Source organism: Aspergillus thermomutatus, assembly GCF_002237265.1.
Source record: "Aspergillus thermomutatus strain HMR AF 39 chromosome Unknown NODE_35, whole genome shotgun sequence".
NCBI lineage: Eukaryota > Fungi > Ascomycota > Eurotiomycetes > Eurotiales > Aspergillaceae > Aspergillus > Aspergillus thermomutatus.
Window position 1 is genome coordinate 59441 of NW_020798084.1, and position 17679 is coordinate 77119.

General features: G+C 52.5%; 5 protein-coding genes across 5 annotated transcripts; 4 read left to right on the forward strand and 1 right to left on the reverse strand.

Moving 5' to 3' along the window:
• Positions 1-685: 685 nt before the first annotated feature.
• Positions 686-2450, forward strand: CDV56_106424 (sulfite oxidase; the record flags this gene model as incomplete). The annotated part of the gene is made up of 2 exons (XM_026760043.1): positions 686-909; positions 974-2450. 2 exons carry the CDS (start codon positions 686-688, stop codon positions 2448-2450), a joined length of 1701 nt encoding a protein of 566 aa, XP_026616756.1.
• Positions 2451-4051: 1601 nt separating this feature from the next.
• CDV56_106641 (uncharacterized protein) lies at positions 4052-5660 on the forward strand (the record flags this gene model as incomplete). The annotated part of the gene is made up of 4 exons (XM_026760260.1): positions 4052-4081; positions 4143-4217; positions 4316-4736; positions 4825-5660. 4 exons carry the CDS (start codon positions 4052-4054, stop codon positions 5658-5660), a joined length of 1362 nt encoding a protein of 453 aa, XP_026616757.1.
• A 2650-nt stretch (positions 5661-8310) lies between these two features.
• Positions 8311-9463, reverse strand: CDV56_106870 (uncharacterized protein; the record flags this gene model as incomplete). The annotated part of the gene is made up of 3 exons (XM_026760489.1): positions 8311-8600; positions 8676-8921; positions 9010-9463. 3 exons carry the CDS (start codon positions 9461-9463, stop codon positions 8311-8313), a joined length of 990 nt encoding a protein of 329 aa, XP_026616758.1.
• Positions 9464-10559: 1096 nt separating this feature from the next.
• Positions 10560-11375, forward strand: CDV56_106992 (uncharacterized protein; the record flags this gene model as incomplete). The annotated part of the gene is made up of 1 exon (XM_026760611.1): positions 10560-11375. One exon carries the CDS (start codon positions 10560-10562, stop codon positions 11373-11375), a length of 816 nt encoding a protein of 271 aa, XP_026616759.1.
• A 1858-nt stretch (positions 11376-13233) lies between these two features.
• Positions 13234-17637, forward strand: CDV56_107113 (uncharacterized protein; the record flags this gene model as incomplete). Its single annotated transcript, XM_026760732.1, has 1 exon — positions 13234-17637. The coding sequence occupies one exon, from the start codon at positions 13234-13236 to the stop codon at positions 17635-17637; it is 4404 nt and encodes a 1467-aa protein (XP_026616760.1).
• Between the last annotated feature and the right edge of the window lie 42 nt (positions 17638-17679).

The following is a 17679-nucleotide window of genomic DNA, read 5'->3' on the forward strand; positions in this document are numbered from 1 at the left end:
CCAGGCTTCCCTGCAGATGGTTTATATGATTGATGTCAAAGCCCGCATGCTGAAATGATGAGTTGGCAGGTGTGTTGGCAGCAAGTGGGGTTGTCCTCAACATGTGGCTTTGGTTCTATGAATCGCTCTCAAGTCTCGCCAGACTTAATGAGAGCTTCATTAAAAAGTGTGTAGGTACAGTAATTGATTTACTACAATGTAATTCTCGAAACACTTCTTGTTCTTTTCGGGAACACGAGTAAACTCCAGAGTGGTATACTGCGTCAATGATTATGAAGTAGAGACATCATGCTGACTACATCAACGTTGCGCCTTGATTGAACGCGGACCGAAGCCGTAAAGTCTGCCACGGAATGGGAGCGTCATCACTCGGAAAGTATTAGTGGGGCAACAAAATAACATTCGAGGCAGTAGGGCCAATGGTGGACGCTTGCAATTTAGTTTCCTTCAATTTTTCTGGCGTTGATTGGTCTGCAACAACAGAACACGTAGTTGTGCCGTCACTGCTGGTGGACAAAAGGGCTCGCTGACAGCATTCCATCTTTGTGGTGCTCACATACTTCTCCTTGTCTATATAGCTGATAAAAAGATAGCGTCAATCTGTTTCAATCAATTTGCTACACACTCATATTGCTAGATTGTCTTTATCGAGGCTCTAGTTTTGTTTCACGTACACAAAGACACAATGGCCACCATGTCAGCCGAAATGGACACGGTCAATCGACCGGATGAATGGAGAATTGAGCAGGGAATGGCCGGCCATAAGCTGCCAATCCTGGACCAGAGTGGAAATGAAACTGTGCACATTTACCCTCCCCAGCCCAAGACCACTATGAAGGATGAGGAAGCTATTGCGGCTGTTGGTGACCGTGACAAGCTGTTTGCTCGAGAAAGGGAGGGCTGGAAAGGGTAGAATTCCACAGACACCAAGCGCATCGCTTCAGGAAAGACGACTAACCGATATCCTGGATAGATACGTTGAATGGGAGAACTACCCGGAGAAAAAGGCCAAAGCGCATAAGATTCTCACCTCCCAGACCTTCACCCCGAGTCCAGAATATATGTTCGGGCAGATTCCGGGTACCAACCCAGTTCTACCCGGGGATGATTTCAAGGAGTGGCATCGCGCACTAGGTGGTGAGCTCGCCTCATTAGCTGATGATTCATGGCGGACTGTGCTGCAGGAAAAGCATCCGGATATGCTGCACCTCCTCCAGTTCCCATATAATGGCGAGCCGCCCAAGCGATTGGTGACATCAAAGGCTTTCACTCCCAACCCCCTGCACTTTGTGAGAAATCACGGCGGGATCCCGTTTATCGACAAGGATAAATGGAGTCTGTCCCTGGACGGCCTTGTCAAACAGCCGAAAACTTATACTCTGGACGACATCAAAGATGAATCACGGTTCCCCCGGATTTCGAAGACGGTGACGATGCAATGCTCAGGAACTCGCCGGATTGAACAGATTAGCCTGTATGGTGGTCAAGGAGACGAGGTCCCCCAGGCACCGTGGGCCGAAGGGGCGATCGGAACAGCGCGTTACGTCGGAATCAGCCTGAAGAAATTGATCAAAGACTGCGGGGGTCTCATCGAGCCCGCTAAGCATCTTGAACTCTACGGGGCTGACACCTATATCAAGGATCTGGAAGCCATGAATTACGTGGTCAGCGTCCCTTGGTCAAAGGTCAAGGCCAATGAAGTGATCCTGGCGTGGGAGATGAACGGCGAGACATTGCCTAAGATCCATGGCTATCCTCTTCGGGTGGTCGTCCTCGGCTATATCGGTGCCCGCAGCGTCAAATGGATCTATCGCATCAAGGCAATCGAGAACCCTTCGCTGGCCCCGGTGCAGAGCAAAGAGTATCTCTATTTTAATCAACAGATCGGCAAATACAACCTCAAGCCAACCGACGGAATCCAAATCCAGGAGATGCCTGTGAGCTCTGCTATCATGACCCCCTGGACCAAACAAGTGATCATCCACACCGGTAAAATCCGGTGCAAGGGTTGGGCCTACTCTGGCGGGGGACGCTGGCCAGAGAGGGTGGAACTGTCTGCAGACGGCGGTTTTACCTGGTATGCAGTCCCGCCAGAACAGCTATCCAAGAAGGGTCGCTGGACCTGGCGGACATGGGAAATGGAACTTCCCTGTGATGTCGAGGGCTGGATTGAAATCGTATGCCGGTGCTGGGACAACTCTTTGAACACTCAGCCGCTGAATGTCCGAGCGGCGTGGAACTGGGGCCTGCATGTCACCTCCTCAGCCCATCGAGTGAGGGTGTATAGCGTGAATAAGGCGCACGAGGCTACCCGCAAACGCATCGAAAAGATGGAACAGCTCGGCATTCCCCTTGCGCCTCTCACGCGCTATCAGCCGGTGCCCAGTCAGACGTCGGAGGAATACGATCAGTACTGGCGGGAGCATGACCCCCGGGATGTTGACGATTGAACTGGTCTTTATGCCACTTAGGGAGGGCGTGTTGATGCAGTTTCCAGTCCAAGCCGAGTATTTCTAAAGGGTAGATGAGGGAGAAAAAAAAAGTGCGCCCGATAGGAGGCTCGAACTCCTGACTTTCAGATTAAAAGTCTGACACTCTGACCAACTGAGTTAATCGGGCAGTATTTTTCCGGTCGGCAAGGAAACTATTCTTATCATAAAAAATAAGGGTGGAGCCTGCTTAATAATGGGCTTAATAACCAGCTGCTGTTCGCGAAATTCGCTCTTTGAGTTTAGCCTCTATGCCTCTTCCATCAGGCCTCTATTTCTCTGCCGCCTTTCTAAGGCCCTAAAGCTTCTACCTCATAAACACTACCTTAATTAGTAGAGCTGAGGGGTATGATAGATAAATTTAAGGCTATATAGAATCAGTAGCATTACACCTTAAAATATTATTACTGTTTCCTAGCAGGTAAGACCATAAGATACTTAGTAAGATGGACCAGCATCGAGCATGCTCCTATCTGGCCTCCAAGCGTATCAGACAATCTGCCACATCCACTGGCCAACCGTCTCGGGGAATTTGTCGGAATCTTGCCTCTGGGCAGGACCAAAACACCGATTCATCCCCAATACGAAAGCAATTATTCTCCACCGCGTGCTGATTTGCTCGGCGCTGATGGTCCAGTACAGTCCAACTCTCCGCATTAAATCCCTTCGCTTACGAGTCATATACCGGAGAATGGACGATACGTCGTGGGCTAATCTATCCACCCAATGGGCCCAATCACCGTTTCAAGGGCGTCTGGCTGTTTTGTATGGCGCTCATGGATTTCAAATAATCCGCTTACACTGAGGGAGTCTCGTCCAGATGTTGCAGGCCCGCCGATATATGCCTAAAGGGTGGCGCTCTGGGCCCTGCACCTCACGCTCTGTTCTAGGCGTCTTTTCCCCGCCTTGGGATGCCCCGATGCTTCTTTGCAGCCTGCACCGCCCATCCAATGGCCCTATTGGGAAGATACTTGGTCGCTTCCCCAGCATCGCGACCGCTTAACTCGTTCTCTATGTACCATGTCCTGCTAGGGGCTAGCACATACGACCATAGGGTGTGGAAAACAGGGCTTCCCGTCCGCTCAGCCGTACTTAAGCCAGTATTATCAACGCGGCCAGAAGTTATATGCGCCCTTGAAGACTTGCTGCTTTACGGGTGAGAGCCGCTAAACCACAGGGTGAGTGTGGGTGAGTGAAGGTGAGCTGAGCGATGTTATCCAAGAGCATGGGTGAGCTAGGTGATCAGTGGGTGAGCGAGTGATTCTGTAGTGACTGGACTCCCTGTAGCCCATTCTAGTGATTCCATCGCCAGCTTAAATATGAGGGCCTCTTCTCTGCTCAACCATTGTCTTCTTTCCTATCTACAGGCGGTTTCTTTTTGTGATCTATTTCTCTATCTGAAGCAGTGCCTACTCGGATCACGGCTATACTAAATAACGATCCAAACCCAGGAATTAGAGCACCGCCAGCGTTTTTCGGACCCGCAGAAATTTGGGATTCACCTGGTACGAGTGAAAGGCCTGCAAAGCGTCGACGGACAATGCCAAATTATTCGACACATCATGGAACATCTGGCAGTGCGCACATTCGCGGTCAGTTAAATGGTAAGAAGATCAACGAAAATTTCTACCTCGGCTGGCTCTAATTTTCCAGATATACAAGTTAACGATTCGATCCAAGTACCCAATTCTGGCTTCAATGGCAGAGAATGTATACTTTTACAAGATCGTCCAACTCATAATGAAATAACTTCTCAATCTGGGATTTTAACCCCCAGCGTCCCAGACAACAATAGGAGTTTCCAGACGAGCTACTCTTCATGCCAGCCATATCTTCAACACTCTACCGCACGCTATGACCCGCAAACAACCTGTCCCCAATCGCTAGTGACAGCGACGGATTTCTTTGATGAGACATTCTCCCAGACGGACCCAGGCGCCCTCAATGCCGCTGCTTTGGCGACCGAATCATTGGTTCTGGCAACTGACTTCTTCGACAATTCTTTTGGTCTCCAAGACCATGGGAATCTCAGCAGAGGCTGCAATGCACAGCCATTAATGGAAACGACTGTCCCCGGACTTCCCTTTGCACAACCAGCCCGCTCAGGCGCAGATCCTCTATCATTAGTAGCTGCAACCGACTTCTTTGACAACTCATTTGGCCTCCAACACCTGCCAGACCTCAACAGAGACCGCAGTCCATATCCGTCGGCGGAAAATTTCCCCGGGAATTCCCCTGGGCGAACAGGTCAGTTTGTAAGAGATTCAGACACTCTTTTCTGCCATTAGTGGCAGTGACGAGCCTTGTCGAGGGAATCAACTCCGGCTTAATGCAGGCCCGTCCAGTAACACTGATATCGGAGGTTATAATCATCTCTTCTGTTTGCACTCTTCGGAGACGGCAAATCCACATGGGACGGAGGTAGCTCGTGGAGTCACCGCTCACAACCATCAGCATATCTTCTCCTTGAGAATCGATCCTGAAATTGATGGGATGGAAAACGAAGTTCGAGAGTTCGATGTTGTCCCCCTTCAATACACGGATGACAGCAAGACAAACCCTTACGGTAACGGATTCTTTTGCCAGCAGCGGGCAGTGGAAGGTGCCAGTCTCGCATTGTTAGGCCGCTCATGGGACATTGTCAATCCAACGAAGGTCAACCCAGTATGCAAGAAGCCAGTTGGTTACAAGATTTTAAACTCTCAGTATCCTGGTCTCTTGGCGCAGGAAGGGAGTGTTGTACGCCAGCGCGCAGCCTTTGCGACAAAGCCACTGTGGGTGGTGCGGTTCAGGGATTTCCGGCTTTATCCAGCTGGTAACTATGTCTGCCAGTCAACGGGAGAAGCACACCAAGATGGAAATGAGACATTGGAGGGCTGGTTGTCAGACGCAGGGCCCGCAGACATTGTGTGCTACGTGCAGTTTGGCCTCACACACATCCCTCAAACTAAGGACTTTCCGATTATGCCTGCCGAGCCAGTGAGCGTAACACTGCGCGCCGCCAACTTCTTCCAGAATAGTCCTGCCCTACCCTTTCTTTCGCTGCCTCAAAACTGCGACTTCAGCTCACGATTGGCAGGACTGGGTCAAAGTGCCTGTGGGAGTCAAGCTGTGGAAGTACGCAAAGGCAGCCACCACCATCGAAGGCTTCACAGAAAGCTTACTTTGTGAGAGTCAGGTCCCACCATCCCATATTGGTAACTCTCCTTCGGTTTCAGAAGGAGTTTGGGGTGAGAATACAGATTCTATCCTGCTCTGTCATCGTCAGATATCAACTCTCGACCATTGCTGATGTACATATACAAGCACCTTTTTATTCTGCAGAGAGGGAACTGAGGAGCTTTTTAACCGAGTAATATGTGTTAGCTAATGCCAGTGCTCCTAAGGTGCGTGTGAATTTACGTGCTGAATCCCTCCACTTTGGCCTTAAACAGGCTACCGCCAACTATCTTTAGATTTGTATACATTGACAATGCTCTACTCTATTCCAGCAAATTTAGAACATCACCAAAACCTGTGGTGATACTTGATGCGTTTGGTTTTGGGATGTGGTTCTTTTGCGTCGCCACTTCTTGCGAGGACAGAGTACAAAAACAAAACAACATTGTTTGCCTCTTTGCGATGAAGAACTTTCCATGCGTCGTCTGTCGCCCACCGATCCGAGTTGGCAACTTGAGGTTAATACTTCACGTGACGCTAGGTTTTCACCTGGCTTGAGATGGCGCACGGCACGTCTGAAACCACTACTCCATCTCGTTATATCTTTTGTCGATACCCTCTAAATCCTTCTCTTCCACCGTGCCCCTTTTCCGAACCATTTCTCTCAATTATTTTTTCACCAAACTCAGCAAAGTGCTTCTGTGTCTCTTCCGCCCAGCTGATGACACCGATACTGTGCCATCTGGGAAAGGAGTTGCCTTGTTTCTTCCATGGCCGATACAATCTCAGACTGTCCATGTTGACAGCTGCAATATTAAGGTCTCGGAGCAAGATTGAGGCAGGCAACTGTGTAGAGGAATTGCGATAGAACGGGACGTCCTCACCGAGGAGACCAAGCTGCTTGTGATCATTGTTTAGGCCGCCACTCGCCAAAGCCACGCATGCTATCCATTGCTGGTAACTTTGAGCACTTAGTATATACTGGTGGCCACACCAGCATCTGCACCTTGTTGTCAACTTTTACTTGCCAATATCTCACGTGCGAGTTGTGAGTGATGGAACAGTCCTAAGAGTCTCCATAAGCGTCCAGATACAGTCACTGAAATGGTCTGTATAAGTATCGATATCGATACTAATATGAGTATTCGTTATTATTCATGCTACAAATTTGATACTTCCACCATGTAAGCATTCCACGTAACTTTCAGTATTATGGCTACGAAGTACTTGCTAATTAGGTGAATAATTATTCTTGTCGCAGGTTGTATGAATAGGGTGGGGAAATGAAAATATACTGTCTAGATTTATGTTTAGAGTTCACCTGATTATTTAGTATAGATTTCAATACAGTAGACTCTGCCAATCAAGCCTTTTTAACTCAAACTTCCTGAGATCCTTAGGGCTTTTCTGGGCCGTGACATCTGATGCTAGCCAAGTAAATAAGTTGATCACATTTCATCAATCATCAAGCCCGCATGGCGGAAATGGCCTCTTGCACTTTGCTCTCGTGCACCGATAATGTTAATACAAACGAGAGTCTAGCAACCAACATTAGAGGCGAAGACAAGGAGGAATTCTTGCGGTGGCTCCGACTAGCTTTGCAGCGGAATCCGGCAGACCGACCAACAGCTCTGGACATTTTATACGATGAGTGGCTGATGAAAGGATTGAAACTAGGGGGAAACAATAAGCCCTAGTCACTTGCATATGCTAACACCTCTGAATCATTAAGCAGCAGCTGTTTCTTCCATAGTAGGAATACTCCTGCCGTTGAGTTTCCCTCTCGGAGTTCGGTATGATCCGTGGGTCTGAGGGGTCCTGGTGGCTTCAGTCAAATTCCATCTCACTTCATTGATATCTAAGGCCCGTTTGAGGCAGGATCTCTAGCCCAAAGATGGATACACGTGTAGAGACATCATAGATTAATAGACTCGTAAGTTCAACTGGTGTAAGGATGGTTTGGAAGACTCAGCAAGGGTTATGATTCAACTGATGGAACAGAAGGCGTCCTGCACTAGCACATTGAGCAAAATCAGTCATAACCCCACTGAGGATCTCCCCGTAATCGACCATATGTTGGCATTCTATCTCAGAGATATGTTACACACGGACTATGTATGCAATATGAATATCTTCTTCTTTTAGCCTTACTCTGCCAAAATGACTATATACCATGCGTATATCACATAAGAGTATCTTGTGCATAAGGACAAAGGAGCTGCTTTGCCCTACCCTGGCTTCTAATTGAGCAGCCATGTCAGCTACCAGGAAAGACGTCCGCGGCACAATCTGGTCCAGGAAAAGACAATTGCCCATGGTATCAACGCAAAAATGGCGCCCATAACAGCCCCTTCTGTTTAGATTCTGGCCGAACAATCATCTGGCTGTTCCCTTTCTAGACTAACAGAATCCCCCAGACGCAAATCCACTCACCATCCTGTTCTGCTCTAACCTCAGCGCTCTCATGTCAATCGTCGAAACATTGATGCAGAAAAATGGCAGCGACTTCTCCTGGAGCCAGGACGCACGAGGCTTCAAGGCGGTCATGGCGGACAGAACCTCTGTGTGAGTCTTATGAATTGTTATATTGCCTATACTATACTAAACCGAATGGCAAGCAAGTATACGAAGCCATCCCTAACTCACCTCCACCTGAACCTCATCAAACACCAACACAGACATAGTAGCCCAACCACAAGTTACTGCACGCGGCATCAAGCCCCGTGTTCCACTCCCGCAGCTGCGCAAGCGTAATCCCCGCCTCGGTGTAGATAGACCAGCAGCTGTCCCCACTCTCGACTAGGTGGAAGGACTTGCAGTTATCGACAATCCCGGGCAACTGGGGCGTCGGGCCCGAGGGGTCCTCGGTGGGCGCGGGCGCTCCCGGCGACGTGGTCGTTGCGCCGGGGACGTGAACGCAGACATAGTAGTCCAGCCAGAGGTTTGTGCAGTCTGTTATTCAGGGAGGCGGTTGTTAGATTATGGTGTGAACAAAGGTGGAGGGAGAATGGAAGGGGGGAGAAGTACTATCATCGATCCCGGTATTCCAGCTCTTAAACTGTGTCGTGGAAATACCGTGGGCTTTGGTAATGCTGTCGCACGTGTCGCCGGACGAGACCTTATAGAACTCGTCGCAGTTGTCGACGATGCCGGGCAGTTGGGGGGATGGACCAGAGCCCGGGTCTTCGGTTGGCTCGGGGGCTCCGGGGGCGGTGGTGGTAGCGCCGGGGACGTGGACACAGATGTAGTAGTCCAGCCAGAGGTTTGAGCAGCCTAGATGCAGAGATTGCACGTCAGTCATTTAGAATTCTGTTTCCCAGCGACTTGGCAGAAGGAGATGGAAAGGCCGGCCGGATCGTACTATCATTAATCTCACTGTTCCAGCTCTTGAGCTGAGCCGTGCTGATACCGTGCGCCTTGGCGATCGTGTCACACTGGTCGCCGGAGGAGATCTTGTAGAAGCCATCGCAATTGTCTGCGATGCCCGGCATGGTGGGGGAGTTGGTCGGAGCGGACGAGGTGGTGGTAGTGGTCCTGGTGGTGGTGGACGTTGTCGTCGTGAGCGTGGTGCCCGGGCCATCGTCAGTGACGGTGCCGATCACGCAGTACAACTTGCTCGTATCAAGACCCGGGCAGGTGATACCGGGGTTCAGCTGCTGGAGACCGTCGACGGACAGTCCCCAAGTGCTGGCAAAGCTCTCGCAGGTATCACCCTTGGCAGCACTTGTGGTGAAGGAGCACTCAACAGCGCGGCGGGAGAGCGCACATGCTAGGCCTGGGATGAGCCCGGCGGCGGCGAGGTGTGTGAGCTGCATTCTCCTGGATGTGGACCTTGAGTCTGTAGGGGAAGTGTGGGTGTCAGCGAGGGGCTAGTGTATAAGCAATCGATAATCGCCTACGGAGGAAGGACCCTGAGAGAATGAGGGAATGATCAACAACCTACTGGGATTATATTCTGGTTTATATAGCTCTCTCGAGGGCGCCAGGGCTTCCGCTGACCTCTGGCCTGACTCAAGTGTACCTACACACCCACGCCTTGTGGTTCATTTCACTCGCCTACTAGCTTTGCAGTAGCTGAAGCTCTAGAATGTCAGACTAAATGTTACAATACTAGCCCTGTACTCATGCAGTGTAGACAACTAGCCTGAAAAGTGGGTATACTGGATGTAGACGGAACGCCTGACGGTGGACCCAATATCCTAAAGTGGGAAACATGCATTAATCACACGGTCCTCATAACGCTTGCCAATGCTCAAAGCATCGGATGCCCCGACTACTACTCCGTAAGGTTAGTTCCCGGTGGAGCAAGATACACAAGTCAGGAACCATTCTGCGCGGATTGGCCGATGGACCTCAAGGAGTCAAGCTCGCAAAGTCCATGCAGGGCTAATGACTCAATGAGTGTAACGCTGCAGTGTACCTCTGCCCGCAGCGCCAAGCCTTGGCAGTCAAAACGAGACCATTCACCGCTCCGTTCTTTGTTTAGGTCGTCTTAGCACCTTGGCACCCATTCTTGGCGCGCAATCTCGCCGTTTTAGTGTTTTAACTGGAGGGATGCGGGGATTCAGCCTAACCTGCGGTATCTAAGGTACTGTTAGTAGGTGGTACATGACTCGCTTCGCCCCTCCCTGTCGCAGAAAAGGTCAGTCCCCATGACCCATCGAGTAGCCTCGGCGCCAGGGATTGGGAGATTACCGGCCTAGTGCCCCTATTTTATTTCCTCTGCCAACACACGTTCATTACAAATATTCTCATTCGCCTTGCCCGCCTAATCGTCCGGGTGCTTGCTAGATCCTCGCCGTTCTCAGAGTGGACGGAGAACCCTTTTCTTTCTCATTTCCGACCTCAGCCTTCCACTTAATCAAACTCGTTGTGAAATTCAAATCCTGCCCCCCGTCGAACCCCTCAGCTATGCACTTTCCCCAAGCGAGGTGGCTCGGATTACTGGGCGCCATAGTCACCACTGCGCACGCGGTCGAAGTGGACTTGGTCTTCCCTCGCAACGAAACGTATTCGCCAGCCGACTGGTTCCCTGTTGTCTTTGCTGTGCAGAACCCGCAGAGCGCAGAACTCCTCAACCTGCGCATCTCCTACGACATCCGCAAGGGCGATGACAGAAACAACGACACCACCCTAATCCACGATCTGCGCTGGGCGAACTGGTCCAGCAGCGCGGACCCTTACCTCGCATACCAGTACCTCGAGGTTCTCAACACCACGGGGCATTGGTCCGTGACCTGGCGGCTCCGCTGGCAAAGCTGCGACGAGAAGGCGCTGGCCAATGACGATCAAGACGGCGGGGTCCTCGAACACTACTACTCCTGGGCGCAGTTCTTCACCATCGACGATTCCGCCCCCAAAGAAGTGGATCTCGTCGCGGCCACCGCCAACGCCACCTGCCCCGAGGACAGGAACGCGATTGCGATCAATGTGACCGACACGACCATGCATTCGCCCCCGGGCCTCAACTCCGCCGGCCGCGACACTTGCGTCGTTACGGCCAACTCGACTGCTAGTGCCACGCGCACCACCCCGGACCCCTGTCGCGTCGCTATCGACGCGGATACCGCGGCGAGTATGGCTGCTGTTCAGCAGAAACGGCTCTGCGATGGTCCGAACCCGCCCGAAGACTGTCCTGATCAGGAGAATGGCGCTCAGCAGTTGGCTGCACTTGGTGTATCTTGCTTCCTAGCTGCTTTCGGAGTTGTTGGGTTTGCGCTCTTGTAGATGGATACTTTCGCTTACGTTGGATCTAGCCCAGCCTTGCTTTTCTTTCCTTGTACTTGCCCCTATACCTTTTGTACACGCCTCCCGGAACACAACCGCTTTGACTAGGCAGTTACAAGGGCATCCATAATCGACAGCATAGCAAGTAGTCGCAACATGAGCTCTCCCCGGACAATAATAAAAGAAGAGTTGCCTGTAGTACATGTGTTAGCCACCTACCTACTCAATCACGGTTCCTTCTTGTTCCCTCGCTCTCTCTCCCTCTCTCTCTCTCTCCCACTCTCTCACACACTCTCTCACTCTCTCTCACTCACTCTCTCTCTCTCACACACACACTCTCTCTCTCACACACACACACTCTCTCTCTCACACACACACTCTCTCTCTCTCACACACACACTCTCTCTCTCTCACACACACACTCTCTCTCACACACACACACTCTCTCTCTCTCACACACACACTCTCTCTCTCACACACACACACACTCTCTCTCTCACACACTCTCTCTCTCTGTAAAACACAACTAAGCGGGCGGACCAAGGTCCTCCACGCGAAATACCTACCACGCCACTATGTAGCCTAGACGAGCTGAGTAGAGTAAGTGGGCCCAAATTCATTTCATGTATGCAGGCCAAGCCCTGTATCTGTAGCTACATGTACATGTACGGAGTATACACGCCTGGTGCGCCCTTGGATGGAAAAAGGCGTCCCTTCCCGCAGCCCGCCAGAGAAGCCCTATAATCTAGACTAATTCTTCAACAATACAGTACCTGACATTCACATCCCAGAACTCCATCCGGATTCACCAATCCCGGTTGGATAACCCAAGTAGTCAGTAGTTACTACTTCGATAGTACTAGGTAGTTGTAAGTAGTTTCTTGGCAAATGATACCCTACACGGCCCCACGGCACGGCATACTCCGTAAGCCGCCAGCCCTTACCGTACATAAAACGCCCTAAAGCGCTAGGTGATATGCATCAGCCCCAACCGAAGCCAGAGGCTAGTTAAATTAGCTACTTAGGTAGTCCCCTGCACTAAGGCCTTCCCCTGCATAATGCACTAGTTAGTATGAACACTAACCACCTGACCTGGACCACCTGGCCGGATGGTTGGCTGATGGCACGGGGGGCTGAGGCACATCGATCCTCCCTATTTGCCTGGCACCGGTCCGTGCCTGATGGAAGTAGTCCGAATTTCCAAATTCAGAGTCGAGACACAGACTCAACAAACTACAGTGCATACTAGTGTGGATTGTCACCATTGTGGAGGCTCGAGTGTTGGAGCCTCCGTCCATTGCCAAGTCAGTCCACCTAACTAGGCTTGAACAGTAAAGTTACAAAGTACCTACTACCGGTCAAGGACAACAATGTAGTCTACCTAGACAACCCCGACCCTCGCGTAAAGGTCAGAATCAGATGCTCGCTTGGCTCGGCGGGGGATATCTTCTACGCTACTGTAGTCTGTCACTGAGTCAGTGCCCGAGAGAAATTGCGCCAAGGATTGTTGGGAGATTGGTGTACAGCATACCATCACTGGCATTGGGCTGATAATACGCTAGGTATAAAAGGCTTTGATGTATTTGGCTTGTAATTGTTTCCAACAGTGCCATTGGGCGTGAGATGAGCTGAGCTGAGGCTGTGAAGGAAGGGAATGAGTGAGTAGGGCTCCGAGATTCCCAGTGGCTCGAGCATATGTATGTAGTATAAATCGCCTCTGGGGGCATTTTAATCTCCCCGGGTTGATCTGCGCTTCCACCAACGCTCTTTACTCCCTTCACAACCTATACGCTCTTTTCTTTCCTACCAATAAAGACATTCTTTTTTTCTACTTTTTGTTCTTTTGATTTTTGTTTCCATGGTGGCCTTGACCTGGCTCAGCGCGGCAGCAGCCCTCGTGCTCTCCGCATGGCCAACTGCAGCCTCCGCAACCCCGGGCTTCCGCAAAGCGGCCAGCCCGAGCTACCGCAGCAGTGCCTCGGCCTGCCCTGAGCGCTGCAGCGACGCCGGCCCCAACACGGGAAACTGGTCCGTGTACGCGGACTTCAAGCAGATCCACAAGTGCAAGGAGACCATGTTCTACGACTTCTCCCTGTTTGACGATGTCGATGACCGGAACGGAACCCACCGCATCCAGGCCTGCTCGTCATATGGGCCGGACTTTGCCAGTCTCCCTGCCTCCACTGCGCGCATTGCTTCCGCCGAGTTTGTTGATGTTGACTTTGAACTCGGCTGGTGGCATGAGGGGTTCGGCCTGGCGGCTGCTGGACTGCGGTCGATTGTTAAGCAGATGCGCCGGTATGCCGAGGGTGGGCATGGGCCGACGGACAGGCCGTTTATCATCTACGGCCAGTCTGGACAGGCAACGATTGGCCTGTATATTGGGCAGGGTCTGCTGAACCAGGGGCTCAGCGAGTCTGCGCTGAAGCTGTTCCAGGATAACCTTGACAAGCTCGAGGTCTCCACGCCAAGCCTGGCCATGCAGCTCTGCGAGGAGGGCTACGATAGCACGCACGTGTTTGGTATCATGGCGACCAGCAATGGGACCTTTGCCCCCATCCAAAGTGCCATCAAGGCTTGGGCCAACGCGACGTGCCTGTCGTTCTCGGGGTCCACCAAGTTCGCTGGCTCGGCCAAGTTCACTACGCCGCTTCTGAATGGGAACCACACGACCACCAATTCAACTATCCTGGCTCGCAATCTGGCTCGAAACCTCGTTACCCGGGCCGACGGCGAGTGTACGACTGTACAGGTTGACGCTGGCAACAGCTGCGCAGACCTGGCAGTGAAATGCGGCATCTCGGGTGCCGACTTCACCAAATACAACCCTGGCGATGGTTTCTGCTCCAAATTGAAGCCTAAGCAGCACGTCTGCTGCTCCAGTGGAGATCTTCCTGATTTCCGCCCCCAGCCCAACGAAGACGGCTCGTGCAAGGCATACCAGGTCCAGGCCGATGACAACTGCGACAGCCTTGCTGCGGAGTACAGTCTCGAGATGGACGATCTCGAGGAGTTCAACAAGAACACTTGGGGCTGGAATGGTTGCAAGCTTCTGTTCAAGGATACGGTCATGTGCTTGAGTGAGGGTACGCCACCCTTCCCTGCGGAGATTTCCAACGCAGTGTGCGGTCCGCAGAAGCCAGGCACAAACCCACCAACGGATGGCTCGGACATCGCCGATCTCAACCCTTGCCCGTTGAACGCATGCTGCAATATCTGGGGCCAGTGCGGTATCACCGCGGACTTTTGCATCGATACCAACACCGGCGCCCCGGGCACTGCCGAGCCAGGCACCTACGGGTGTATCTCCAATTGCGGGATGGATGTCGTCAAGGGCTCTGGATCGGGCGGGGTCAAGATCGCCTACTATGAAGGCTACTGCCTGAGCAGACAGTGCCTGTTCCAGGACGCCTCGCAGATCGATACCTCGCAGTACACGCACCTCCACTTCGGCTTCGGCACGCTGACCGCCTCGTGGGACGTCAAGACCGGCGACGAGCTGTCCACCTACCAATTCGGCGAGTTCAAGAAAATCTCTGGCGTCAAGCGGATCCTCTCATTCGGTGGCTGGGACTTTTCGACCATGCCTGAGACATACCAGATCTTCCGCAACGGTGTCAAACCTGCGAACAGGCTCACGATGGCAACAAAGATCGCCAACTTCATCAAGGAAAATGACCTCGATGGTGTCGATATCGACTGGGAATACCCCGGTGCGCCTGACCTCCCTGACTTCGACCCCGGTACAGAGGAAGACGGTCCCAACTACCTGGCCTTCCTCGTCATTCTCAAGAACCTTTTGCCGGGAAAATCCGTCTCCATTGCCGCTCCTGCGTCTTACTGGTACTTGAAGCAGTTCCCCATCAAGAACATTGCCAAGGTCACCGACTACATTGTCTACATGACCTATGATCTCCACGGGCAGTGGGATGCCCATAACAGTAACTCCCAAGAAGGCTGTGCCACGGGTAACTGTCTGCGCAGCCAGGTCAACCTGACAGAGACAAGACAGTCATTGGCAATGATCACCAAGGCAGGTGTCCCTGGCGAAAAGGTTATTGTCGGTGTGACAAGCTACGGGCGATCCTTCAAGATGGCGAACGCAAATTGCTGGGGCCCCGACTGCTTGTACACTGGCGACCGCTTGAATTCCAACGCGAAAAAGGGCAAATGCACTGGCACAGCTGGGTACCTTGCCGATGCTGAAATCGCCGAGATCATGAAGGATTCCTCTCGAGTCGTCAAGAACTATGTCGACGCAACCAGCAACAGCGACGTCCTCATTTATGATACTGATGAGTGGGTCGGCTACATGAGCGCCGCCACCAAAAAGACGCGCACCTCCTTGTACGCTGCCTGGGGCTTGGGAGGCACCACTGACTGGGCCAGCGACCTGCAAACGTACCACGATGTCCCCAAGCCGGCGAAAAGCTGGGCCAACTTCATCGAACTTGCCAGAGCCGGAGAGGACCCAAAGACGGACCACACGCGGAACGGGAACTGGACTGACTTTGACTGCACAGACCCGGCCGTTGTGGATTTCCTCGACTACACACCCTCGCAACGGTGGAGGTTGATGGGCGCAGACGCCGCATGGGACGACGTTGTCCGGATTTGGAAAGACACCGATTCTCAACGCGATGGTGTTAATTTCACCCAGTCAGTCGAGAGTACCACCCACTTTGGGGGTCAGCAGGGCTGCGGTGACTTGACCACTGCGAGCTGCAGCACGGTGGAGTGCGAAAAGGGTGCAGACAGTGACACCTCGGGCCCCGCGGCCCAGTTCATCTGGAACTCGTTGGCGGAAATCCATGGAATATACAAGAGCTACTACGACACCTTGTTCAAGGCTCTCACCATTGTCAGCACGGCGCTCGACGATATGGAGAACAAGTTTGCGCCTATCCCGCCGGAAGAAGACGACACCTGGCTCTTGATCCTCATCGACATGATCACGCTTGGCGCCCTGGGAACTGCTGGTCCGTTTTTCAACACGATTCTGAAGAAGCACGATTGGTTTGCTGGGAAGACCGGCAGCGCCCTGGATAACGCAAAGGATACCGCCATGACCCTCATCGGACAAAGTACAACCATCGCCAAGGACGCATTACCTGGAGGGGACGCGGCTTCATGGACGCCGGAGAAACAAAACGAGTTCTCAGCCTATCTGGGGCAGGTCGTCTATGGCTGGGCCAATATTACGTCTCTTGCGCTGGAAGACCTCTTCAGCGGATCCGACGTGGCGATTGACGCTCTCTGGCAAGCCATGTCCGACGGAAAGCTCATCGAGGGTAAGAAGGAAGGCGACCTCCCCGCGACGGGAAATGCCCAGAATGAGCTGCTCGCCAACATCAACAAGTGTATCATTGGCTTCGCCCTCCCCGCCCTGTGGCGCCAATCTGGATCGTACACATTTATTATCGACGCGGGTCACGCTTGTAATGAAGACAAGGATCTCAGCGACTACCTTGACGACGACACGATGGGCGCCACGGGTGTCTGCGTGGACGACTGGCAGTACTACCTGGCGTATCCGGACGGCGATGCGACGAAATGCACCTGCGAGCGAGTCACCGATGCCGGCCCCTGTCAGACAATCTGCAGAGACAACAAGTTCTCTGCGCCGAAGGGAATCGAGTACATCTCCGACGGGAATAACTACAACGGCATCACGAAGACCGAGCTGGTCAAGGGCTCCGTCCGCACCTGGATCGGAAATGGCAGGGAGAACGGCGCCAAGGTGGCAGACCCGACCAACGAGGGCACCATGTCCGACCTGATGGAGGTCGACGTCACGAGCCCCGGCTTCATGCGGATCCCTGTCTGCAGCCCCGAGCGCGCCTTCCAGTCCTGGGACACGGCCAACAAGGACTCGAGCCCGAACTGGCCCTGCGATATCCCGCCGGGCAAGGACGAGTGCGGGGACTCGACCTTTGTGGACCAGACCAGCGACGCATCGCCCAAGGTTGAGGACTGCCGCCAGATCATCAAGAACATCGAGGGTGATGGCAGCACCGACTGGACCACCCAGGTTGTCGGCCATAACCAGCGCGAGATTGCCAGTCATGCAAGCTGTCATTTCGGCGTCGAGGCTACCAAGACTGACGGCAACGTCAACTTCAAGGTCGGCGGGCAGGATGTCATTGATATCATCAACAACGCTATTGCTCAATTTGGTAGGGACGGGCTGATCGGTGCAAAGGGAGATATGAATTGCAACGGCAATATAAAGAGCCAGCCGGTTCTGTGGGGGATCTACTAGGAATATAATATCTAAGTAGGAGATAGTTCACAATCGGCAAGT